The sequence below is a fragment of the Rhinatrema bivittatum genome, chromosome 6 (genome assembly GCF_901001135.1).
Source record: "Rhinatrema bivittatum chromosome 6, aRhiBiv1.1, whole genome shotgun sequence".
Taxonomy (NCBI): domain Eukaryota; kingdom Metazoa; phylum Chordata; class Amphibia; order Gymnophiona; family Rhinatrematidae; genus Rhinatrema; species Rhinatrema bivittatum.
Genome location: NC_042620.1, coordinates 106,676,885 through 106,704,140, shown reverse-complemented (window position 1 = coordinate 106,704,140; position 27,256 = coordinate 106,676,885). Strand labels below are relative to the sequence as shown.

Below are 27,256 nucleotides of genomic sequence, written 5' to 3'. Positions count from 1 at the left end.
TTTTCGTTCCTGTAATACCACAGGTCAGTCCAGAGACCCATCCTGCTATTGTCGCAAGACCTTTATGGACTCAGTCTGTAATTTTTCTGTGTATACATATTCAGAATCAGTAGAGTGACAATGGTTTTTCGGTTCATTTGTTTGATAAGAGGGTCTCTGGTTTAGGGAGACTCCAACCATGAGTTCTCTGTTCACCCTGGTTAGGGTAATTTGGTGTTTTCACTCTACTTGGCTTGGGTACAGTTCAATACCGAGGGACTGAAGGTGGCATTCTCAGTTATATAGCAGTGCCTAAAAAGTTTTTATTCTCTGCCTCCATCTGCTGGTAGGGATGCAAAACCCATTTGTCTGAACTGATCTGTGGTATTACAGGAAAGGAAATTAGCAGGTAAGAAAGACATTTTTTTACTGTTCAGTTTCTAGTCTCTCGTCCTTCTGTGATACTCAGACTTTTTCAGCCTCCATAACACGTCAGATATTATTTAAATACTATAAACAGAATTGGCTGCTGAGATCAGAAACCAGAGCCAGTGGCATTAAAACACACAGAATAGATCCACCCCAGGGGTAAGTGGAGCCAGGAGGGAAGCAGGCATCCGATTCCTGGCTTCCTCTGTGCATCTCAGGCCGGTTGATGCTAGGAGTGCTGCTGATGTTGCGTTACACCTCTCTATGTAACATCTATCTCATGCATATTCAACCCCGACTGGCTGAGGGTCCCCAGGACAATTAAATGAGTTAAAGTGGCATCCATCGCAGAGGTAATAGTGCACATGTTTTTGAGGTTTTGTGATGTAAGGCTATGTTAGTTCCTGTTTGAATGAAAGGTGCTACTTGAAACCAAATTAACAAATTCTGGCAACACAAATAGAAAACCAGCTTTTGCCTATACTGCCATATTGGACTTGATGGAAGCGTGGAACAAGTGGTGTGGATCCTTCACAGTGGTGAAGTGAGAGTACCAGGGTACAGTGGTAGGAAGGGAACATGGGTGGACTTAGAGGGACATTTTGTATTTATATCTGCTGCCATATTTCATGGAATTGCAATGAAAACCAAAAAGAAATTGTTAGATTTTAGAATTGGCTTTATTGCTGTTTACTAATGGGAAGCACCTATTGCCTTTGTTGTGTCTCTCCATCCATACACAGGTATTAGGAGTGGGAGGGGCCCGCTCCATAGATGAATTTGGCAGAGATTTGGTAGGCGTCTCTCTTGGAGGTTCCAGCTCTCCTAAAAAATTTAATTTAAGCCATCTTCTGAGAACGCCCCTGTTAGATGATCGGGGAGAGCAGGACCATGCTTGAATTTGCAGGTGTGGGAAAACGTTCTTACACCACGTTCCAAGTGTGCATTTTGGGGTTTTTCACCCCCCACCAATGTGTTTAGATCATTTGATCATAGTGGTTGCATTAGCATATCTTTATAAAGTGAGTGAAATACTATATAGCAGATTTATTGTGCAGGACATTGTAACATCCTTGTTTCAAATGCAGCCCTGTCTGCAGCTTTGAGTATGAGAATCCGACTCCGACTGATGGAACTGAACAGAGCGGTGTGCCTGGAGTGTCCACAGTTTCAGGTTCCTTGGTTTCATGATCGTTACTGCCAGCAGTTACAGCGCAGAGGTCAGTAAAACATAAAAGATTAGCTGCACAAAGGCTGTAGCACCATAAAAAAGAGTGTTGATGTAAAAGGAGAAATGGGTGTTTAGAAAGCACTAAAGGAAACTGTATCATTGGATCTGTTGTGTGATATGACTTTCAGAACTGTTGTGGGTTTTTTAGGACACTTCCTGAATTAATGTTTTTTAAACATAAATGGAAAGCAGTTGTGCAGGAGGATAATGAGAGCAAATGACTTAATATTCACTGGCATTGCCTTTGGGAAAGCTGTAACATTTCACTCATATCGTCGGCACTTCTTTCTTTTTCTTTTTTTTTTTAAATTTCCTATGATATTCTTCTGTTTTGACTGACATGTCTGACCCTGTCCTTTTTTTGTGTCTATAGGTAATGGGTGTGTGAGCACAGTACAGCAACAGATTCACCAAATGCTGGGAGAAATACTGGGTGGGATCAGTTATGTCAAAATCTCTGTTCTGACCCCTTATTACTATGCAGTAGGTGAGATATGAGAAATGCTGTTTGATATCTGACTTCTGGCTAACCTTATTGTAATATATATGCACATTTTATTGGAATCTCAAACCACTGTTTCCCCCTCCCTTCAGGACACCTATTTCAGGAAGGAAGGTAAGTCCAGGACACACATTTCCACTTGGCAGAGTTCAGCAGACTCTCTTTGATCATTATTTAGTACAAAACATAATTTCCTAGCTTGTAGCCAGATGGACTCAGGACCAGTGGGTTATGTGCTGTTCTGCTAGCAGATGGGAGACCGTCGGATTTCAAAGCTGACGTCGCCCTGGATATACCCCAGCAGTAACCTCAGCTCTTCAGTGTCTCTCCATCTCCTAGCAGATGCGGACACTATCCCACACACTAGCATAGTGTTAGGAAATTACAGCAAGAAGACAAAATTTACCTTAAGAAGAGGAGCCCTGCTCTCCTGCGGTGATACCCAAGGGTCCCTCCCCCAGTTGAGAATTCCTGAGGTGATTTCAATATCCCTCAGAGATGAGCCTTGGTCCAGTAGCCGGTAACCCCGTTGTGGACTTAGCCCCTAGAGCAGCTGAAAGGCAGCGGGTGCACATCAGAGCGCGGTGGTGAAGGTAAAGCCCTCTCTCCCCCGCAGCTGGAGACCATCCTGGCATGCGATCGGTAAGCACCAAGACCAGGTAAGAGGAAAACTTTAAGGACATAAGAACATAATAAATTGCCATGCTGGGTCAGACCAAGGGTCCATCAAGCCCAGCATCCTGTTTCCAACAGAAGCCAAACCTGGCAATTACCCAAACACCAAGAAGATCCCATGCTACTGATGCAATTAATACCAGTGGCTATTCCTTAAGTAAACTTGATTAATAGCAGTTAATGGACTTCTCCTCCAAGAACTTATCCAAACCTTTTTTGAACCCAGCTACACTAACTGCACTAACCATATCCTCTGGCAACAAATTCCAGAGCTGTGTTAGCTTAACTTGCTAACTTCATGGAATGCCCCCCTGGTCTTTCTATTATCTGAAAGTGTAAATAACCGATTCATATCTACTCGTTCAAGACCTCTCATGATCTTAAAGACCTCTATCATATCCCCCCTCAGCCGTCTCTTCTCCAAGCTGAAAAGTCCTAACCTCTTCAGCCTTTCCTCATAGGGGAGCTGTTCCATCCCCTTTATCATTTTGGTTGCCCTTCTCTGTACCTTCTCCTTCGCAACTATATCTTTTTTGAGATGCGGCGACCAGAATTGTACACATTATTCAAGGTGCGGTCTCACCATGGAGCGATACAGAAACATTATGACATTTTACGTTTTATTAACCATTCCCTTCCTAATAATTCCTAACATTCTATTTGCTTTTTTGACTGCTGCAGCACACTGAGCTGATGATTTTAAAGTATTATCCACTTTGATGCTTAGATCTTTTTCCTGGGTGGTAGCTCCTAATATGGAACCTAACATGGTGTAACTACAGCAAAGGTTATTTTTCCCTATGTGCAATGCCTTGCGCTTGTCCACATTAAATTTCATCTGCCATTTGGATGCCCAATCTTCCAGTTTTGCAAGGTCCTCCTGTAATGTATCACAGTCCGCTTGTGATTTAACTACTCTGAATAACTTTGTATTGTCCGCAAATTTGATAACCTCACTTGTCGTATTCCTTTCCAGATCATTTATATATATATTGAAAAGCACCGGTCCAAGTACAGATCCCTGAGGCACGCCACTCTTTACCCTTTTCACTGAGAAAATTGACCATTTAATCCTACTCTCCTTTTCCTGTCTTTTAACCAGTTTGTAATCCACGTAAGGGCATCGCCTTCTATCCCATGACTTTTTAGTTTTCTTCGAAGCCTCTCATGAGGGACTTTGTCAAACTTTAAACTAAGGTCTCCAGTCTCTGGGGGCTCGGAGTGCTGTCCCGATTCCTAAGTTCACCGGCGAGGTAAAAGGGAGCACGGATTGGGTTGAGCAGCCATGGTTGGGCTAGGCCCTGGTCCGGTGCAGGGGGTCCGAACACGTGGAGACCCTCGGGGGGGGCGCCATCTTAGGCGTGGGGGTGTCGGCGCCATCTTCCCTTCTCGCCTGGTGGTATGCGCGGGGCAGGCTGGTTGGTCAATGCTCCCAACTTGTGCGCCTTCAACGTAGATGCGCGCACAGCTGCACGCACTACCGCACGCGTAACTACACACACAGCCGTGCTTATAGCTACACGCATGCATTGTGCTCATGCGCATAACTATGGGCACACTGTGCATAACTACTCGCACACTGCCAGTGCCATTGTCTCTATGTTCCTAGACATAGAGACAATGGCACCGGCATCCAGGAAGCCCAGATTGCACTCTCTTTGCACAACCTGCCACATCAGAGCCGCACTGCCTGAACTGGAGTCCCGCCTGTGTCATCACTGCGAAGAAGCCCAGGGGGGACCAAAGCCTGGTCCCTCAGTTTCTGAGGATGGGTCCAGAGCTGCTACATACGATAGCACCCCGGATCTATGCAACTCCGAAATGGCTTCTCCACAAGAGGGCACCTCAGGGGCCCCTACTCCGACTCCCCCTGGGATTAACATTGACCCAGGGACCTTCTCCTGGTTAAAGTTTTTCCAAGGGCTGCAAGCCTTCATTCAGGAGCAATTCGCCCCGGCTGCGACCTGGGTTCAATCCCTGCCGGAAGCACAAGACCCTCCCGGCCCAGCTCAGATGCCTCGAGACATCCCTCGCCTAACCAAGAATTTCCCGATTGGGACCGGTCACCTCTGATGATAATGATGGTTGCTCCCTGGAAGAAGGAGAAATCCCTCCAGGCCTGGAACCATACAGAACCATGCTTTGCTTCTTCCACAGGGATGAATTACCAGCCCTTGTTTCCCAGACTCTGGGTATTCCAGGCACGGATCCTATGGCGGAACCAAAGAAGAGCCCCATCTTGGTGTCCCTTCGTAAGGCCTCATGCTATTTCCCAATGATGGAAGCCATCCAGGAACTGATTGACCTGGAGTGGGTGCCCCAGAGGCCAGCTTTAAAGGAGGTCGGGCCTTGGAAGCCTTGTACCCTCTGGAACCAGCGACCAAGGAACCACCTGCGTTTTCCAAAAATGGACGCCATGGTCTGTGCCGTCTCAAAGCGAACAGCCATTCCCATTGAGGGAGGGGCTGCATTGAAGGATACTCAGGATAGATGATTAGAATCCATCCTTAAGCAGGCCTTCGACGCAACAGCAATGACACTACAGATTGCTTCCTGCTGCGCACTGGTGGCATGTTCCTGTTTGCTCCTCTTGAGAGAGGCAAACAACTCAGGAACATATACCGGTGAAATGATGGAACCTGCAGCAGCCTTTCTGATGGATGCAAGCTCAGATCTGGTGTGTACCCTCAGCCAGAGGAGTAGCCTCGGTAGTGGTGGCCAGAAGACAGTTATGGTTGCGGAATTGGTCTGCTGATGCGACCTCTAAAGCAAATCTCACAAGGATGCTCTTTAAAGGATCTCTCTTATTCGGAAGCGAATTGGAGAAGTTAGCCAGCAAGTGGGGCGAATCTCCAGTGCCTCGGCTACCAGAGGACAGGGGTAAAAAATCCCAGCGCCCCTCCCCCAGAAGAACTAGGGGCAGAGGCTCTCAACACTTTCACCCCTCGCCAGTTCCAGGTACCTCATCCCTCAGGAAGGTCTCAGCTCTTTCGGAACCGACAAACCAAGAAAGGGACAGGCTCCGGCCATACTCTCCAATGAGAATGGGATGACCCATCCACAGGAAGAGAAAATAGGGGGTCAACTTTTCCTCTTCTATCAAAGATGGGTCGAGATCACGTCGGATAAGTGGGTACTAAACATCATTCGAGAAGGTTACTCTCTGGAGTTCTGTAGTATCCCTCGGGACAAATTTATGATGTCACCCTGCTACTCCCACACCAAGAGACTGACAGTGGAAGCCACTCTGACAAGACTACTCAGTCTGAAGGCAATAACTCCGGTTCCTACGCCCCAAGAAAATACAGGGTGCTATTCCATCTATTTTATCGTCCCCAAGAAAGAAGGATCATTCTGACCCATCTTGGATCTCAAGAACATCAACCATCATCTGCGGATACTATACTTCCTCATGGAGAATCTTCGCTCCGTAATAATGGCAGTATAACCAGGAGAGTCCCTAACCTCCCTGGACCTCTCCGAAGCCTACCTTCACATTCCAGTCCATCAAGATCACCAGCATTTTCTACACTTTGCGATACTGGGTCACCATTACCAGTTCCAAGCGCTACCCTTTGGCTTAGCAACCGCCCCCAGAACATTTTCCAAAATTATGGTGGTCGTGGCAGCAACACTGAGGAAAGATGGGATCTTGGTACATCCTTACTTGGATGACTGGCTGATCAGGGCAGAGTTTTCATAAGAGAGCCAGCATATGACCAGCAGAGTTGAGAACCTACTGCAGGCTCTCGGTTGGGTCGTGAACACGGTCAAAAGCAGTCTGCAGTCCTCTTAATTTCTAGAGTACCTGGGGGCCTGTTTCGACACCAAACAGAACAAAGTCTTCCTCCCTCCCCCGAGGAGAAGGAAGCTGATGGAACAATTACGACGATTGATGACCAATGTATGCCCCAAGATATGGGACTGTCTTCAAGTCCTCAGGCTCATGGCATCAACCCTGGAGGTCGTTCCATGGGCAAAGGCTCACATGCGACCACGTCAGTGCTCCTTACTGTCATGCTGGAACCACTATCCCAGGACTACTCAATTCGCCTCCAGCTACCAGCAGAGGTACGTTCTCAGCTTCAGTGGTGGTTACAGGAAGACTGCCTAAGCAGAGGAGTAAGCCTGTCACCACTGAACTGGATCGTGCTCACCACGGATGCGAGCCTACGAGGGTGGGGAGCCCACTGTCAGGAACTGACGGCCCAGGGACAATGGAGCAAGGAAGAGGTGGGATGGAATATAAACTGTCTGGAAGCTCGAGCGGTCAGACTTGTGTGCCTATGATTCAGCCACAGACTCCGAGGCAAAGCGATTTGAGTAATGTCTGACAAGGCTACAACGGTGGCCTACATCAACTGCCAGGGAGGAACCAGGAGCCAGCAGGTGTCTCTGGAGATAGACCCTCTCATGGCACGGGTGGAGATAAACCTACAAGGGATCTCAGCCTCCCACATCGCAGGAAAAGACAACATCTCAGCAGACTTCCTCAGCAGAGAGAGCCTGGACCCGGGGGAATGAACGCTGTCGACCACAGCCTTCCAACTGATAGTAAATCGCTGGGGCCTCCCAGCCATGGACCTACTGGCCACCTCTCTCAGTGCCCAAGTCCCCAGGTTCTTCAGCCGCAGACGAGAGTCACACTCCCAAGTGATCGATGCTCTCGTCCAGACCTGGCCAGAGGAAGACTTACTGTATGCCTTCCCCCCATGACCACTACTGGGCAAGGTCATCCGCAAGATAGAACACCACAGGGGACTAGTTCTCCTAGTGGCCTCGGATTGTCCAAGATGCCCATGGTATGCAGACATGCAAAGACTCCTTGCGGGGAGCCCTCTGCCTACCTCCACACAGGGACCTTCTCCAGCAGGGCCCGATTCTTCACGAAGATCCATCTCAATTCTCTCTTACGGTCTGGCCCTTGAGAGGACTCGACTGAAGAAGCACGGTTACTTGAAAACCGTGATTGACACCCTGCTCCGCACACGCTCAAGTTCTCAACATCTCTGGCATAAATACGGATCTGGAGAATATTTGAAGCCTGGTGCGAGGACTGCGGGATACTCCCGCGGATGGCCAAGATCCCCCATGATTCTGGAGTTCCTACAGGACAGTATGAAGAAGAGGTTGTCACTCAACTCCCTCAAGGTCCAAGTAGCAGCCCTCTCCTGCTTCAGAGCCAAAGTGAACAGAATCCATCTATCAGCTCATCCGGATTTGACCTGTTTCCTAAAAGGGGTTAAGTAACTTCGGCCACCCCTATGGAACCTCAATCTGGTATTAGTCTTCCTAGCGGGGGCTTCCTTCAGACCAACGCGCGGTCTGTCACTATGCCTCTTAACATTGAAGACGGTATTCCTGGTGGCAATAGGTTCAGCTCGTCGCATCTCCGAACTACAGGCACTATCCTGTCGGGAACCGTTCCTTAGGTTCACTCCTGGAACCCTCCTTCCCTCCTTCGTCCCCTCCTTCCTACTGAAAATGGTTTCCGATGGCCATCTTTGCCATCTAAATATCGGCAGACTTCTGGTGCGATACCTGGAAAGATCGGAACCGGTGCGCAAAACGGATCGCTTGTTCATTCTCCACAGCGGGAAGAATCAAGGAGAAGCGGCTTCGCAGGCGGCCATAGCTCGCTGGATCAAGGAAGAAATCAAGGTGGCCTACATAGAGGCAGGAAAACCCTTACCCCTACAGGTTAAGGCTCATTCTATTAGGGCCCAGGTAGTATCTTGGGCAGAAACCAAGCTGCTGTACCAGTCGAGATCTGTCAGGCGGCGACGTGGTCCTCCCTACACACTTCTCCAGGTTCTACCGCCTGGATGTTCAGGCCCGAGAAGACGCAGCCTTCGCAAGGGCAGTACTAAGTGGGCCACGGGCAGCCTTCCGCCCTGTCTGGGAGTAGCTTTTGTACATCCCACTGGTCCTGAGTCCATCTGGCTACACACTAGGAAATGGAGAAATTGCTTACTTGATAATTTCGTTTTCCTTAGTGTAGACAGATGGACTCAGCATTCCACCCACCGCTGCCCCAGAGATGGAGAACGTCGGGAAGTGGACCTCGAGATTAAGCAAATATGGGTAAGTTGTTGCCTACTCCTAGTTCAAGACACCTGCAGTTTGTCCGGTGTTGGTGTAATTGGTTGAGTGTACTGGCAGTCTCCAGTTTTTTTAAATCAGTTGAATCAAGGTTAATCAGTTTTAATCAAGTTATTTAAGCAAATATATATCCACAATGGCTTTTCAAAGAGAATACTGAAGAGCTGAGCTCACTGCAGGGGTATATCTAGGATGACGTCAGTTTTGAAATCTGACTCAGTCTCCCATCTGCTAGCAGAAGAGCACATAACCCACTGGTCCTGAGTCCATCTGTCTACACTGAGGAAAACGAAATTATCAGGTAAGTAATTTCTTCATTGACCGATTTCATGATTTGTATGTAATCCAATTTCTACCTCAAGTTAGGATTAGGGGGCACATATGGGAGCTGCTGGGCTAACATACAACCCACCGGGGCTCCCTGAGTTCCTCCGGCAGGGGAGGAAGACTTGCTTTTTGGCCTTTGAGATGCTCTTTGGACATCCAAGAACAAAAATTCATCCACTCCAATTTGAGTTGCTTCAAAATTAAAGTTTATTGAAACATGTGATGAGCAATGATCCAGTTAATTCCTCTATGTTACTTCCAGAGCAAAATACCAGTCACATATACATATATTTATATAGATTATAGAGAGACATAGATTATATATATATGTATGTATATGTGTGTGTGTATGTGTATGTGTGTGTATATATATATATATATATATATTCAGTTCATAAGCAAGCAGGGACTACCTCTGATTTCCCTTTTATTATCTAATTCAGCTTGATGATTTTTTCCTTTTCTTTTGAAATCCTCTGAGATACAGGGTAGATCCCCCCTACACCAGAGAGTTCCTGACTCTAATGACTCTCCTCTTGAGACTTTATTCCAATTGACACTGGTAGAAGACTCTGCTACTACTCTCCCAGGTGCAGAACGTCTTAAGCTGCAAAACACACACTTCCTGGAGCTTGGATGACTCCTAATTGTGTTTCCATTTCTTTTTAAACATACAAACTCTAGCATGACTCCCCAAAGAGCAAGGAACCAGGAATAAGTTTTCTCTCAATAGGAATCTTAACCAGAATCCAGCTTAAACACGCTTGCAGCTGCTCCATGCATTTACTCCCCCTCGGGGAATCCAGGGACTCCGAGCACTAGCTCCTATCCCGGAGAGAACCAAAAACATCTGAGCTCCTCAGCTATATTTAACCTACCAAACCCTTAGACCCCCTTCCATTGGGGAGTGTCTGACCAATACCTCCACCTTCCCTCTGACCTCAAAGCTAAGTGTCTGTGGAGCCACCTGCATCACTTGCAAAGGATCCTTACATCCCTTTACATGTGCACGTTTGATTGCCATTAAACATCCCATTGCATCTAGTCTACCAAATATATTTTAAAGGTCCGAATCTGACTTACTGTTGCCCTGCATGCTGTGGGCTGATGGAGCTGACAGAGCTTGGGCTTGCCACGGGCATGACACACACTTGCTTCAAAGGAGATAGGGATGACTGCTGCTGATGCTGTGACTGACCTGACCGTCTCGAAAGAAAGTTTCCTCCAGCCCTAGGCCAGCAAGAGCAGTGCTGTCATCTGGGGAATGCAGGTTAGAAAATGGTGCAAAATGGGGGGGAAACTACATTTATTACAACTTTACTATTATATTTGCTAAATGAAACAGCATGAAGCTTAAAAAAATGCAGTTTAATACTACTATGTACTTAAGTTTTTCATCAAATTTTATTATTTATGCAAATTCTCACTGAGGTTTCCCCACAAGCTGCCTGCAAAGTTTAACAGAAACTATTGCACAGCCCAAGTTTTTCTCAAAGGTTTCAACTGTAGCAGAAAACCTTTTGTAGATAACTCTTGAACCATAAAGCGGTGTGTCCTCCCGCCCGGTTGCAATAAGGGACGCTCTTAAGCATGTCCCTGGGAACTGTATTGTGATGCCACACGGGTGATCCGCCCTAGATCGGTGCAGTTCCTGAGGTCCTCTCTCTGGATCCCAGCACAGAATGAATTGATTGATGTGGGTTAGAAGAGAAAATGTGAGCTCCAAGAAAGATGAGACGCACATATTTTTTTCAATTATATCTTTATTAATTTTTCAGTATATTACAAAAGAAAATAAGGCAAACAGGGTAAACAGCAAAAATAATTTCAAAACAGGCAATACAACTTTTATAAAAGGAATTCAGTATCTGTATAATCCTGGTTCCAATAATCATGGGGGAGAAAGGAAAGAAGTGAATTTATCAAGGAAAGAAAAACCACAATAAGGAGGAAAGGAGTCAAATCAATTCTAATTAATAGGTCACCTTAATTTATAATAAGCTAAGAAGAATTATGACGTTGAGTAGCATTATCTGATATAAAAGTCTCCAAATGTAAAGGGTCAGTATACACACATTTTTTTTGCCTGAAAAGTTACAAATCATCTGCAAAGAAATTAGAGACACACATAAGAACATAAGAAATTGCCATGCTGGGTCAGACCAAGGGTCCATCAAGCCCAGCATTCTGTATCTAACAGAGGCCAAACCAGGCCACAAGAATCTGGCAATTATCCAAACACTAAGAAGATCCCATGTTACTGATGCAATTAATAGCCGTGGCTATTCCCTAAGTAAACTTGATTAATAGCCGTTAATGGACTTCTCCTCCAAGAACTTATCCAAACCTTTTTTGAACCCAGCTACACTAACTGCACTAACCACATCCTCTGACAACAAATTCCAGAGCTTTATTGTGCGTTGAGTGAAAAAGAATTTTCTCCGATTAGTCTTATATGTGCTACTTGCTAAGTTCATGGAATACCCCCTAGTCCTTCTATTATTCGAAAGTGTAAATAACCGAGTCACATCTACTCGTTCAAGACCTCTCATGATCTTAAAGACCTCTATCATATCCCCCCTCAGCTGTCTCTTCTCCAAGCTGAACAGCCCTAATCTCTTCAGCCTTTCCTCATAGGGGAACTGTTCCATCCCCTTTATCATTTTGGTTGCCCTTCTCTGTACCTTCTCCATTGCAATTATATCTTTTTTGAGATGCGGCGACCAGAATTGTACACAGTATTCAAGGTGTGGTCTCACCATGGAGCGATATAGAGGCATTATGACCTTTTCCGTTTTATTAACATATTTAAAATAACTTTGACTCGAAAATGACTCCCGCTTTTTGTTTTTGGAACTAAATGTTCCTGTTTTCTTGCAGACTTTGAATGTATTCTGCATAAGAACAAGAAGCCTCTCTTGTATCTGGACCAGAATATACTTTTGACTGATTTAGCAAAAGTGCATTGGGGACCTGAGAATCAGCCAGTGGAGAGAAAAGGTCTCCCACCAGGCGCTCGGAGGTTAGTTCTCTCTTAAATGGTTTTGACTGCACTTGATGAAATTGACATATTTATTCTGTGTTGCATAGTTTGTCTAGAAAATATTTTTCATCTCCTTGATAAATGCCCCTGGTGAGAGGCTAACATCACCTAGAAAAAGGTCCTGCATCCAGTGTATCTAGGAGAGGATCTAACGCGTTTTATTTATTTAAAATATTTGTTACCCACCCTTCCATAGTTCAGGGCGGGGTTCATAAAATATTCACAATAACAGGATGCATACGGAGCAATAAAAATACATCCGGTTCTTAAAAATGGTCAAATGAGGTCATGATAAGCAAGTTGAAAAAGGTGAGCCTTAAGTGCTTTCTTGAACAATTTTGACTCTTTTGAACGTAACTCGATCCATTCAATTCATGTATTTCTAGAATAAACTTAAAGCTGATTGCATAGTTTAAGATATCCTCAAACAAACAGTACAAGTCGCTGAATGTCATCAGAAAATTTGATATTTTGTACTGGAGCCAGACATTTTTATTTGACTTTTCTACAACCAAGTTCATTAAAAAGAAATTGCATTGTGTATGTGAACACTGGACTGATCAGCACTACTTAAGTCCTAGACTAATATATTTAGCAAAAAGTTCTTTTCGCTGCAGCGTGGGGCTTCGACTGCAGCAAGGGACTTCTTGTTCCGCTCCAGTAGTGTGCCGTCCAAAGTGGAGCACGGTCCTGATGTTGTAGCAATGGCAAACTGACTGAGGAATGAGAAGGGGGCTGTTGGAGGATAGCTGGATGCCCCCCACCCCCCCCCCCCAAAAAAAAAACCCCCCAAAGAAAGCAAAAAATCAGTTTGTTAAGGTGGCTACTTTTTCTTGGTTGGGAGCGTTTGGTGCACTGTTCAAGGAAAGGCTTGCTGGTCACTGGCAGCTCCCATGGCCCCTGAGTGTGGGACCTCACTGTGGCTCCCATCCCTGTCACGTAGCAGCTCCGGGAAGATCTCTGCTGAGCATGTACGAACTTGTTTTTTTCCAACCAGCATCCCACTGCAGTTCAGTTTAGAGGGCACTAGTAAATACTGAATACCATCAGTCAGTAAGAGAAAAGCAAAGCCTTAATTTTTATTATAAGATATCTTATAAGAAGCAATGCATCCTACCAAACAATGTAGAGTAAGCTGGATTGCTTACTCAGAGCTCCTGAGCTGGTACAGTTAGTTCCCCATACATACCCAGATCAGTCCAGACTCCTGGGTTTTGCCTCCCTTCCAGCAGATGGAGACACAGAAAGTTTCACTGACATTGACACACAACCTGGTGTGCAACCTGCAGCCCGTCAGTATTTCTCTGTCTCCAGCAGATGGAAGGTGGTGCGAGACCTGCAGTCTGAAGGGAAAAAAAAAAAGAAAAACGAGAAAAGAGTTTAGAATTTAAGTGACTGATTACCCTTCCTGAAGGTTGGTAGGTACTGGTGGGGCCATCCCTTCAGGTAGAGGAGTAGATGAGCGGAGGGTTTGGAGACCCCTGAGTCTGTCTAGATTCCGGACCCGCTGAGGGAGGAGATAACTGGTACGGCCAGTTCCCTCTCTTCCCTCCTACAGCCTGCAGCCATCTCAAGGGAACATAAGAACCTAAGAAATTGCCATGCTGGGTCAGAGCAAGGGTCTATCAAGCCCAGCATCCTGTTTCCAACAGAGGCCAAACCAGAAGTAACAAGAACTTGGCAATTACCCAAACACCAAGAAGATTCCATGCACTGATGCAATTAATAGCAGTGGCTATTAGCTAAGTAAACTTTATTAATAGCAGTTAATGAACTTCTCCTGCAAGAACTTATCCAAACCTTTTTTGAACCCAGCTACACTAACTGCACTAACCATGTCCTCTGGCAACAAATTCCAGAGCTTAATTGTGCACTGAGTGAAAAAGGAATTTTCTCTGATTAGTCTTAAATGTGCTACTTGCTAATTTCATGGAATGCCCCCTGGTCCTTCTCTTATCTGAAAGTGTAAATAACCGATTCATATCTACAAGACCTCTCATGATCTTAGAGACCTCTATCATATCCCCCCTCAGCCGTCTCTTCTCCAAGCTGAACAGCCCCAACTTCTTCAGCCTTTCCTCATAGGGGAGCTGTTCCATTCCCCTTATCATTTTAGTTGTCCTTCTCTGTACTTTCTCCATCGCAACTATATATTTTTTGAGATGCGGCGACCAGAATTGTACACAGTATTCAAGGTGCAGTCCACCATGGAGCGATTATAGAGGCATTATGACATTTTCCGTTTTATTAACCATTCCCTGTACGTACCCGGATCAGTCCAGACTCCTGGGTTTGGCCCCCCCCTCTAGCAGATGGAGACAGAAGTTTACAAACAAAAACTCCGCCTATATCTAGGCTGGTGCCACCTACAGTCCGGCAGTATTCTTCTGTCTCCTAGCAGGTGGAGAGGGTGCCAAACCTACAGTCTGTGCTAAGGCCTAAATTTAGGTGGTAGTTCGTGTGTAAAAAAAAGGAAGAGAAAGCAGTTTGAGAGTAGGAATCCGATGGATTGGGGTTCGGACCGCAGAGGCTTGCCTGCTGGTCACCGAGCCTGCCTCCTAGAGGGTAGTGAGGTCCTGAGGGGACCATCCCCTCTGGTTGAGGCCGCTGTTACGTGGGAGAGCTCCACTGTCAGCGTCTATCAGGGCTGGGGGTGACATCGGGGTACCCGGTTCCCTCCCCCCAGCTGGACCTGGACCTGATCTACCGGTAACTGTGTCTGTGTGTTTAAAAAAAAAAAAAAAAAAGTACTGCCTGTTTTTCTTCTTTTGTCTGTGCCTCGTCTCTCCTGTCCTGTCCCTGTGAGGGGGGAGGTAGAGGACCGCCGTCGCCGGGGAGATCTTTTCTTTTTTGTACTGTGCCTACCCTTTTTTCCTCGTCGGGGCCGCGATGCCGCGGAGAGCTGCATGTCAGGCCTGCGGGTCCGTGGCCACGCGGCTGTCAAGGGACAGCCTGTGTTCGTCATGCGTTTCCGGCGGGGAGGGGGGTCCGTGACGCCGGCCGGGTCCCAGGGGCAGCAGGCAGGTACGTGCCGGTCCCGAGGTCGGCAGGCTGACGATTAGTGCGGGGCCGGCTTCGGGGATGCCGGGTCCGGGCGCCATTTTGTTTTCTTCGCCGGCATTTTTGGCGGGAACGGCGGCCATTTTAGGTCCGAGGGAAGCCGCGGCAGGCGCACTGCCGGTGTGTGAGGGGGAGGACGACCCTCCGCCGAAGTTATCCCTGCAGCGAGGGGGTCCCAAGAGGGACAGTCGTGCTTCTGCCATGGGGGCTTTCTCTCCACATCCCTCTGAGGGGGAGGAAGAAGAGGCCTCGGACTCGGACTCATCCTTTGGGTCCGCGTTTGTTCTGCTTATACATAAGGCCTTCAAGGCCTGTAGACAGGCCAAGAAGAGGGCATGGGAGACCTCCACTCCGGATTCGGGGCCTCGGGTGGAGAAAAGATCCAAGCCAGGTCCGGGGTCGGAGGGCCAGAGTAGGGCTCGACCACTCCAGTCCTCGGTTCCCAGGGGGGAGCTGGAATCGACCACGGACACGGATGAGCCGGAGGACCTGTCCGGGGATACAGAGCTTCCGTTCCAGCCCCCGAGGGGGGTTGATGGGGACGGAGACCAAGGGTCCTCGGGTTCCCGAGGGGCCCATGCTACCGAGGGGGTGATCCGTTTGTTTTGGAAGGAGGAGCTAGGACCTCTTATCCCGGAAATTCTGGGGGAATTAGGGATCCAGGTGCCGCAGGAGGAGTCCCGGCTCGGAATAACGGATCCGGTCGTTTTGGGTCTCCGGGGGCCTCCTTCAGCCTTCCCTTTGCAGTTTTCTGCCTCGGATTTGCTGTTTAAGGAATGGGACACTCCGGATTTGGGGCTGAAGGTGGCGAAGGTGATGGATAAACTCTATCCCTTACCGGAGGACGCCCTGGACATGCTGCACATGCCGAAGATAGACTCGGCAGTAGTGGCGGTCACAAAGAAAACCACTATTCCGGTCACTGGAGGTACTGCTCTTAAGGATTTGCAAGACAGGAAGCTGGAGGTGCAGCTGAAAAAGATCTTCGAAGTCTCCGCATTGGGAATTCGTGCGGCGATTTGTAGTAATTTTTCCCTTCGGGCAGGTCTCCGCTGGGCACAGCAGCTCTTGGCCAATGAGTCTCTGTCGCCGGAAGAAGCACGCCAAGCGAGTCGCTTGGAGGCGGTGATCGCTTATAGTGCGGATGCCTTCTATGATCTTCTTTGCACTTCGGCCAGGACGATGGTTTCGGCGGTGGCCGCGCGGAGGCTGTTGTGGTTACGACATTGGTCGGCAGACGTGACTTCTAAAGCACGGCTAGGTTCCTTGCCATTCAAGGGGAGACTGTTGTTTGGTAAAGAATTGGAAGATTTGATTGAATCCCTGGGGGAGAATAAGGTTCACCGTTTACCGGAGGAAAGGCCGCGGTCTCGGGGGGCTGGCCCTTCCAGGTCGCGTTTTCACGGTAGTCGCCGGCCTCGAGGCTCCTGGGGATCCGTTTCTTCTTTTCGCCACAGTGCACAGCGTCAATAATCTTATTCGCAGTCCTTTCGCGGGCGCCATTTCAGTCATTCTGGCGCCGGTCAGCCTGTGCAGGGGGGCAAACCTGCACAATGATGGGCGGCCGGTCCATTCCTCAGTTCCCAGAATTGGGGGGCGTCTTGGCCGTTTTTACGAGGAATGGACCAGGATCACGTTGGACCAGTGGGTCCTAGATGTGATAAGACACGGTTACGAGTTAGATTTTTTCACCTGCCGTTTCCGTTTTTTCTGGTATCCCCTTGCGGGTTCTCAGCGAAGCGACGGGCGATACGAGCCACACTAGATCGTCTCAGGGAGCTCGGCGCGATCGTTCCTGTTCTGGCCAAGGAACTTCGCAGGAGCCGGTATTCCATTTACTTCATAGTACCAAAGAAGGAAGGAACGTTTAGGCCCATCCTGGACTGGAAGGGGGTCAACAAATGTCTGCGGGTTCCTCGGTTTCGAATGGAAACTTTACGGTCGGTGATCGCGTCCGTGCGTCCGGGGGAGTTTCTGGCCTCCCTGGACCTCACGGAGGCGTATCTCCACATCGGCATTCGGGCAGAGCATCAACAGTTCCTTCGGTTTGCAGTGCTGGGGCAGCATTTTCAATTCCAGGCGCTCCCGTTCGGTCTGGCCACAGCGCCTCGAACGTTCACCAAGATTATGGTGGTAGTGGCAGCGCCCCTCCGGAGGGAAGGTCTGTTGGTGCACCCGTATTTGGACGATTGGCTAATCCATGCCAAGTCAGAGACGCTCTGCCGAGCAGCGATCCAGCGGGTTCTCCAATTGTTGGACAAGCTCGGTTGGATAGTCAATGTCTCCAAGAGTCAGTTGACGCCGTCGCAGTCCCTGGAGTTTTTGGGAGCGTTGTTCGACACGCGTCAGGGAACGGTTTCTCTTACACAAGACCGAATGTTCACATTGCAAGCGCGCATTCGCAGATTGTTATCCAAGCAGGTGCCCATTGTCTGGGACTATTTGCAGGTGTTGGGGTCCATGATGTCAACACTGGAATTGGTACCTTGGGCGTTCACTCATATGCGGCCCTTACAGTCAGCGTTGCTCTCCTGATGGAATCCGGTCTCAGAAGAATTTCATCTGCCCCTGCCCCTGCCTCTGGCAGCCAGGGACAGCTTGGATTGGTGGTTGTGTCCGGCCAACTTGAGTCGTGGGGTTCCTTTAGAGATCCCATCTTGGACGGTCATTACCACGGATGCCAGTCTGCTCGGCTGGGGAGCGGTGTGCTTACGGCGTTCAATACAGGGGCAGTGGTCGCCTCAGGAAGCATCGTGGTCCATAAATCGTCTGGAAACCAGAGCGGTTCGGCTGGCTCTTCTGGAGTTCCTACCACTCATTCGTGGCAGGGCAGTCAGAGTGTTGTCCGACAATGCGACCACGGTGGCGTACATCAACCGACAAGGGGGAACCAAGAGTCAGGCTGTAGCGTCCGAAGCTCGTCTCATGTTCACCTGGGCGGAGCGTCATCTCAGTTGTCTCGCAGCCTCCCACATAGCCGGCGTAGACAATGTTCAGGCCGATTTCTTGAGCCGAAATTGGCTGGATCCAGGAGAGTGGGAGCCACCGGTGGATGTCTTCCGGCTCATTTGTGCTCGGTGGGGCACACCTGCGATCGATTTGATGGCAACCTTCCGCAATGCGAAAGCGCCTCGGTTTTTTGCTCGAAGGTGGGAGACGGCAGCAGAGGGAGTAGATGCTCTGGCTCTTCCATGGCCGATGGACCATGTGTTTCCTCCGTGGCCACTCATAGGAAAGGTGTTGCGGTGGATCGAGGCACACTCGGCGGATGTTGTTCTGGTGGCGCCCGAGTGACCACGGCACCCGTGGTTCGCAGACCTCCTGAACCTGGTGGTAGAGGAGCCTCTCCGTTTCCCGTATGTTCCGGACCTTCTGCATCAAGGACCCGTGTGTTTCGACCAGGTCGATCGCTTTTGTCTAGCGGCCTGGCTTTTGAGAGGCAAAGGCTGAGATCTAAGGGCTACGCGGAACCGGTGGTCGCTACTCTATTACGCTCCCGGAAGACGTCTACTTCCTTATCTTATGTTAGGGTCTGGAAGTTGTTTGAATCGTGGTGTCTGGACCGGGATGTGGTTCCTACGCGAGCGACCGTGCCGGATATCCTTCTGTTCCTGCAGGACGGTTTGTCTAAGGGTCTTTCATGTAGTTCCTTGCGGGTTCAGGTGGCGGTGCTAGGTTCCTTACGTGGTTTGATTCAGGGAAAACCAGTGGCGGCTCATCCTGACGTAGCGCGTTTCCTGCGAGGGGCAAAACATCTGCGGCCTCCGATTCGTCAGCCTTGTCCGCCCTGGAATTTGAATCTTGTTCTTCGGGCCTTGTGTGGTGCTCCGTTCGAGCCTATTCGCAAAACCACCTTGAAGGATTTGCCACTGAAGGTAGTGTTCTTAGTGGCCATTGTTTCGGTGCGTTGGATTTCCGAGCTTCAAGCTTTGTCGTGCAGGGAGCCCTTTTTGAGGATATCTGAGTCAGGGGTATCCTTGCGTACGGTTCCATCCTTCTTACCCAAGGTGGTTTCTTCTTTCCATGTCAACCAGTCGGTTGAGTTACCGTCGTTCTTGCAACTCGATGATTCAGATCCTTTGGCTAAGGACCTCCATAAATTGGATGTGCGGCGCATCCTGTTACATTATCTGGAGGTAACTAATGCGTTTCGGGTTTCCAATCATCTGTTCGTGCTCTGGAGTGGTCCTTGAAGGGGCAATGCGGTGTCCAAGACTACCATTGCGCGATGGTTGAAAGAGGCCATCAATTCGGCATATATGTTGCAGGGTCGGTCCCTGCCCTTGGGGCTGCGTGCCCATTCTACTTGCTCTCAGGCCACTTCTTGGGCGGAATGTCAACATATCTCGGCGGAAGAGATTTGCAGGGCGGCCACGTGGAAATCTTTGCATACTTTTTCCCGGCACTACCGTTTGGATGTCAAGGCTCCCGGTGTGGGAGGGTTTGGAGAAGGTGTGCTTAGAGCGGGCCTCTCCGGATCCCATCCCAGGTGAAGTGCGCTTGGGTACATCCCAGGAGTCTGGACTGATCCGGGTACATACAGGGAAAAGAAAATTAAGTTCTTACCTTTGATAATTTTCGTTCCTGTAGTACCATGGATCAGTCCAGAGTCCCACCCGGATAAGTGCTACTATCGGGAGAGGCCATAGTGTATGTGCTGCTGTCTGTTTGATATTTTGCTCCTTTTCTGTCTGTTATCGGTATCTCGGGTTCATTTTCCCAGTTGGGCGTTGAGAACTGGTAATGAGGATTCTGTTGGACTGGTGTTGTTGGTCCTGGTTAGAAGGTTCGTTAGCCAGTTTGATTTGTGATTTTCCTGCTCTGACATTAAGTAATACTGCTGGACTGTAGGTGGCACCAGCCTAGATATAGGTGGAGTTTTTGTTTGTAAACTTCTGTCTCCATCTGCTAGAGGGGGGGCCAAACCCAAGAGTCTGGTCTGATCCGTGGTACTACAGGAACGAAAATTATCAAAGGTAAGAACCTAATTTTCTTTTCCCTGCCTAATAATTCCTAACATTCTGTTTGCTTTTTTGACTGCTGCAGCACACTGAGCCGACGATGTCAAAGTATTATCCACTATGATGCCTAGATCTTTTTCCTGGGTGGTAGCTCCTAATATGTAACCTAACATCGTGTAACTACAGCAAGGGTTATTTTTCCCTATATGCAATACCTTGCACTTGTGCACATTAAATTTTATCTGCCATTTGGATGCCCAATCTTCCAGTTTTGCAAGATCCTCCTGTAATGTATCACAATCCTCTTGTGATTTAACTACTCTGAATAATTTTGTGTCGTCCGCAAATTTGATAACCTCACTCGTCGTATTCCTTTCCAGATCATTTATAAATATGTTGAAAAGCACCGGTCCAAGTACAGATCCCTGAGGCACACCACTGTTTACCCTTTTCCACTGAGAAAATTGACCATTTAATCCTACTCTCTGTTTCCTGTCTTTTAACCAGTTTGTAATCCACAAAAGGACATCACCTCCTATCCCCTGACTTTTTTAGTTTTCTTAGAAGCCTCTCATGAGGGACTTTGTCAAACGCCTTCTGAAAATCCAAATACAGTACATCTACTGTATTTGGATTTGTTTACCTTTATCCACATGTTTATTAACCCCTTCAAAAAAATGAAGCAGATTTGTTAGGCAAAACTTCCCATGAGTAAATCCATGTTGACTGTGTTCCATTAAACCATGTCTTTCTCTGTGCTCCACGATTTTGATCTTTAGAATAGTTTCCACTATTTTTCCTGGCACTGAAGTCAGACTCACTGGTCTATAGTTTCCTGGATCGCCCCTGAAGCCCTTTTTAAATATTGGGGTTACATTGGCAACTCTCCAGTCTTCAGGTACAATGGATGATTTTAATCATAGGTTACAAATTTTAACTAAAGATCAGAAATTTCATTTTTTAGTTCCTTCAGTACCCTAGGATGCATACCATCCAGTCCAGGTGATTTGCTACTCTTTAGTTTGTCAATCTGGCCTACTACATCTTCCAGGTTCACAGTGATTTGGTTCAGTTCGTCTGACTCATCACCCTTGAAAACCATCTCCGAAACTGGTATCTCCCCAACATGCTCATTAGTAAACACAGAAGCAAAGAATTCATTTAGTCTTCTGCAATGGCCTTATCTTCCCTAAGACCCCCCTTTAACCTCTCCGTCATCTAAACCGTCCAACCGACTCCCTCACAGGTTTCTTGCTTCAGATATATTTTTAAAAGTTTTTATTATGAGTTTTTGCCTCTACGACCAACTTCAGTTCAAATTCTCTCTTCGCCTGTCTTATCAATGTTTTACACTTAACTTGACAATGCCTATGCTTTATCTTATTTTGCCGAGAAGAATTAGGACCCCCCTGATTCCATGTTTCCAGAAGGAACTGGGGATTAAGGAACCCCAGGCTGATTTGTATCATGAAGAAGTAGAGCCAGTCTTGGCTTAAAGGGACCAGCTAAGACGTTCACCTTCCATAAGTCCTTGAAGAAACTGTTGCTCTGGGAGTGGGAGACTTTGGACACAGGTTTGAAGGTTACGAGAGCCATGGAGAGGTTGTACCCAATGCGGAAGAGACTTTGGGTCTGCTGCAAATGCCGAAGATGGATGCTTCAGTTTCGGCGATCACAAAGAAGATTACGATTCCAGTAACGGGATTGGCTGTGCTTAAGAATATGAAGGACAGAAAGTTGGAGGTGTACCTCAAGAGGATTTTTGAGGTGTCTGGATTGGGCTATCAGGCTGCAGTTTGCAGTAGTTTTATGCTCAGGGCTGGACTGCGCCAGGTACAGCAGTTGCAGTCAGACAGGACGCTACTGTGGCGGATGTCCAGCAGGCTGAGCGGCTGGAAGCAGTGGTAGCCTATAAGATTTTATCCGCACGTCCTCGCAATCTTTGATGTCCGCGTTTCCGCTTGTCGGCTTCTTTGGTTGAGGAACTGGTCAACAGATGATTGGTCTAAGTCTCAATTGGGTTCGCTTCCCTGTAAGGGGAAGCTGCTTTTTGGAGAGGTCTTAGAGGAGCTTGTGAAGCATCTTGGAGAGACTAAAGGACACAAGCTGCCAGAGGACAAGCCAAAGGTTGGCAGAGGTTCCTCTTCGGCACAAGTTTGATTTCGCTCGAATCACCGTTTCCAGCAGTCTCATACTTCTGGAGGAGGTCAGAGCATGAATCCGGAAGACAACAGTCTTGGAATCAGTCCTTTCAAGGCAGGAGACTGATCAGGAATAGTTCCAGTCAGGGGGTCTCCGGTTCTAAGTCTTCCCAATGAAGCAAGGTCGGCTCACTCCTCAGTTCCACAAATTGGGGGGTCGGTTAACCCTTTTCTCGAGGAGTGGGCCAAGAATATGTTAGATCAGTGGATCCTAAATGTGATAGAACAAGGTTACGCTTTAGAATTTGTGCACCCATTAAGGGACTTGTTCATAAGGTTCCCTTGTGCTTACACACAGAAAAGATGAGTGGTTCGGGAGACCTTCGATCATCTACGGATGCTGGGGGCCATAGTTCCTGTGCCGGTCGAGGAACAGGGTGTGGGGAGGTATTCCATTTATTTCATGGTCCCAAAGAAAGAAAGTACCTTCTGTTCAATCTTGGATTTAAAAACGGTGAATGTGGCTCTCAAGGTTCCTCGTTTTTGGATGGAAACACTGAGGTCAGTGATCTCAGCGGTGTGCGAAGGGGAGTTTAAGGCATCTCTGGATTTGACCAAGGCGTATCTTCATATTATGATACACTCAGATGATCAAAGGTTTCTAAGGTTCATGATGCTTGGGGATCATTTTCAATTTTGTGCCCTGCCTTTTGGATTGGTGACAGCACCAAGGAACTTCACAAAGGTGATGGTTGAAGTGGCAGTGGCTCTGCAGCAAGAAGGAGTCTTGGTTCACCTGAATTTGGACGACTGGCTGATTTGAGCAAAGTCAGAGGACCTTTGTTTCAGGCACTGACAGCAGTGCTTCAGTGGCTTATGGTTGCTGGGCTGGATTGTGAATCTTCCCAAGAGCTAACTGATTCCATTTCAGGTTCTGGAATTCCTGGGAGTGCGCTTCAACACCAGATTTGGAAGAGTGTTTCTTACCAAAGAACGGATAGACAAGATCCAGGGACTGGTTTGCATGCTGAACAGTGAGGTTCCCAAGGTGTATAGGATTATCTGCAGGTTCCTGGGTCTATGGCCTCCATGTTGGAATTGGTCCCTTGGGCATTTGCTCATATACGGCCTTGCTGTCCAGCTGGAATCCCTTGTTGGAGCAGTTTCATCTACCGCTGCCACTTACGGAAAGTGCCAGGATGAGTCTGGAGTGGTGGCTTTGTCAGGACAATTTGGTTTGCAGTGGGACCTTGGAGGTTCCGAATTGGATAAATAGTCATGACCGATGCCAGCCTTATTTATTTATTTGTTTGTTTGTTTGTTTTTTATATACCGCTGTTCGATCTGGCATATCACAATGGTTTACATTACAACGGTATTCAAAAAGAGATAGGGTTCTTGTTTTACATTGAAACTTTGTATCGTCTGTAACAATATAATATAATTTAGGTTATAAGTAGTAGGAACGACATGTCTAAGAATCAGGTGAGAAAAAACAAGTAACTTAAGTGATAGTATGAAGTAATGGTAGCAACAATATGGTTTAGATTCATACAAGAGTAACAAGAATTTTAACAGTATACAGATTGATTTAGGGTAATATTTACAAATTTTATAGTTAGATTCAATGGATAGAATATACCCGATGGACAGCATTGGGGGGTGGGGGTATGGGGGGGTTATTATGGTGAATGGTAGTCGTATTAATAGAGCGTTCGGGGGTGAGGGGAGGGGGTATTGTCCATGCCAAAGAAGTGGAGTGCAGCTAGAGGCAGATAGGGAAAAGGGAGGCGGGGAGTTGGTGGAGTAGAAGGGGGAGGAGGGGAGTTTGAAAAGAGGTGCGGAGGGGGCGGGGTTGTTTTTGAAGAGTGGCTGGAAGATGGGAGTTAGGGTAGCTGACGGGAATGCTTGTTTAAAAAGCCATGTTTTGAGGTTAAAAGGTTCGGGAGCTGTGTGTCAGACTCAAGTGGTGTGCAAGGTCAGTGGTTTCCGGAGGAGGCGCCATGGTCTATCATCCATCTAGAGACGAGAGTGGTCCGTCTAGCATTGCTGGCTTTTCTTCCTCTTGTGTAGGGCAGGGCAATGAGAGTGTTGTCAGACAATGCGACGGCAGTGGCTTACATCAACCGACAGGGCGATACAAAGAGTCAAGCAGTGGTACGAGAGGCCCAGGACTTAGTGCAATGGGCGGAAAAACATCTGGAGATGCTGGCAGCTTCCCACATTGCCAGGTTTTCTAAGTCACTGGTGGATAGATCCAGGGGAGTGGAAGTTGTTTGAAGAGGCCATGTGTCTGATTCGTCACAGATAGAGAGAGTCCCTTGCATGGATCTGATGGCTAGGCAGAAAAATACCAAGGCTCCATGGTTCTTCAGTTGAAGAAGAGAGGAGGGAGCAGATGCCTTAGTTCTCCCATGGCCAAAGAGGATTCTCCTGTATGTGTTCCCGCATTGGTCACTGGTAGGCAAGGTCCTACGAAGGATAGAGGTTCATCCAGGGCAAATGATTCTGGTGGCGCCAGAATGGCCTCAGCGGCTGTGGTTCGCGGATTTGATCAATCTTGCGGTAGACGGGATGCTGCGTCTTGTGCATATTTGCAAACTGCTGCATTATGGATCTATATTTTTGGACCAGGCTGATCGCTTCTCTCTCATGGCTTGGCTTTTGAGGGAGAAAGGTTATCTGGAAGATGTTATTGCAACTTTAATGCAAGCAAGAAAGAAGTCCACTTCTTTATCTTATGTTTATGTACCGTCACATTCATTCAAATAGGCTTATTTACTTACTCTGCTACACTATCACTTTAATTGTATTAAATGTAAATATTGCATTGTTTAACCTTTCCCCTCTTCCAGTTCCAAGTTAATTTTCCCTGTTTTATTGTAACTTTCACACCTTTTAATTGATTCTCTGTATTTAAAGTTCAAATTTTTATTGGAAATATTTATTACGTTACGCTATACTTTGCACACATTGTTATTTGTAAACCGGGTTGATGTGATCGGTGGTGGAAGGTGTGGAGGCTTGGTGCCAAGAGCACAGCGTGGAATCCGACTCATAGAAACATAGAAGTGATGGCAGAAGAAGACCAAACGGCCCATCCAGTCCTGCCCAGCAAGCTTTCACAAGTATTTGTTTTCATATTTATCTGTTACTCTTGGCCCTTATAAGTAACTTTTTGGTTCCAATTCCCTTCCTCACCCCCACCATCGAGTACAGACACAGTGCTGGAGCTGCATCTAGGTGAAGTATCGAGCTAATTGGTGTTGGGGTAGTAACCGCCGTAATAAGCAAGCTACTCCCGCGCTTGTTTACCCTGCCTGTGCAGTTCAGGCCATTGTTGGTTGTCTGAATATAATCCTCTTTACTACTTCATTCCCCCCCTGCCGTTGAAGCAGTGAGCTGCGCTGGATTAGTATTCCAAGTGAAGTATCAGGGCTTAATTGATTCAGGGTAGTAACCGCCGTAACAAGCAAGCTACACCCATGCTTATTTGTTTCTCCCAGACTATGTAATTCATTCCTTGTTGGTTGTTGTCTGAATATAAATCTTTTCTTCATTCTCCCTCCCGTTGAAGCAGAGAGCTATGCTGGATATGCATTAAAAGTGAAGTATCAGGCTTATTTGGTTTGGGGTAGTAACCGCTGTAACAAGCAAGCTACTCCCCTGCTTTTTTGTGGATGCAATCCTTTTTTCCACATTTCCTCTTGCCGTTGAAGCCTAGAGCAATGTTGGAGTCGCATTAACTGTGTGTATGTTTATTGAATAAGGATATTAATCTCCAGGTAGTAGCCGTCATTCCCGCATGCAAGCCACCCCCGTGCCTCTTCTCTTCATTCACATCCTCTAGACTTTATGGATCCACAGTGTTTATCCCACGCCCCTTTGAAATCCTTCACAGTTTTGCACTTCTTCCGGAAGGACGTTCCAGGCATCCACCACCCTCTCCGTGAAGAAATACTTTCTGACATTGGTTCTGAGTCTTCCTTCCTGGAGTTTTAAATTGTGACCCCTGGTTCTGCTGATTTTTTTTGCAACGGAAAAGGTTTGTCGTTGTCTGTGGATCATTAAAACCTTTCAAGTATCTGAAAGTTTGAATCATATCACCCCCTGCTCCTCCTTTCCTCCAGGGTGTACATATTTATGATTCTTCATCTCTCCTCATAAGTCATTTTGGCTTTTTTGCAGCAAAGTTTGGTAAAAGGTTTGACTTTCAACTCCTTTCAGGTCCAGGTGCGGCCTTGGGGTGACTCTAGCTTCAGTGGGCCACATTTTGGCTTTTTTGCAGCAAAGTTTGGTAAAAGGTTTGACTTTCAGCTCCTTTCAGGTCCAGGTGGCGGCCTTGGGGTGTTCTGAGTGGTAAGATGCAAGGCATGCTTCTGGTGGTGAATCCGAATGTGGTGCATTTTCCTGCGAAGTGTAAAGCCTTTGCGTCCCCTGGTGCAGAACGTGTACCCTCCGTGAAGCCTAAATTTGGTTCTTAAGGTGATGTGTGGTGGCGCCATTGTGCTGGGAGACTTTGAAGGATCTTACTTTAAAGGTCAGTTTCTGGTGATAATTTGTTCGGCTAGAAGGATTTCGGAGCTCCAATCCCTGTCTTGTAGAGATCCTTTCCTAAAGATTTGGACTCCAGGATTTCGTTGCAGATGGTGCCTTCTTTTCTTCCAAATGTTGTTTTGTCCTTTCACTTGAATCAGTCTGTGTAGTTACCAGCTTTTACAAATCTGGATCCGACGGCTCCTATGGATAAGGAGTTGAGGTGTATAGATGTGAAACGAGCGCTGTTGCACTGTCTGAAAGTCACTA

At 47.5% G+C, this 27,256-nt stretch overlaps 1 protein-coding gene across 4 annotated transcripts in view; it reads left to right on the top strand.

The window, feature by feature from the left end:
- LOC115093645 (FAST kinase domain-containing protein 1, mitochondrial-like) overlaps positions 1-27,256 on the top strand; it is a 143,119-nt gene that overhangs the window by 107,207 nt on the left and 8,656 nt on the right. For all 4 annotated transcript variants that reach the window (XM_029605687.1, XM_029605689.1, XM_029605685.1 and 1 more), the window contains 3 exons: positions 1,497-1,628; positions 2,013-2,126; positions 12,126-12,267. In XM_029605687.1, coding sequence (XP_029461547.1) covers positions 1,497-1,628; positions 2,013-2,126; positions 12,126-12,267 — 388 coding nt within the window. The remainder of the gene's footprint in view (positions 1-1,496; positions 1,629-2,012; positions 2,127-12,125; positions 12,268-27,256) is intronic.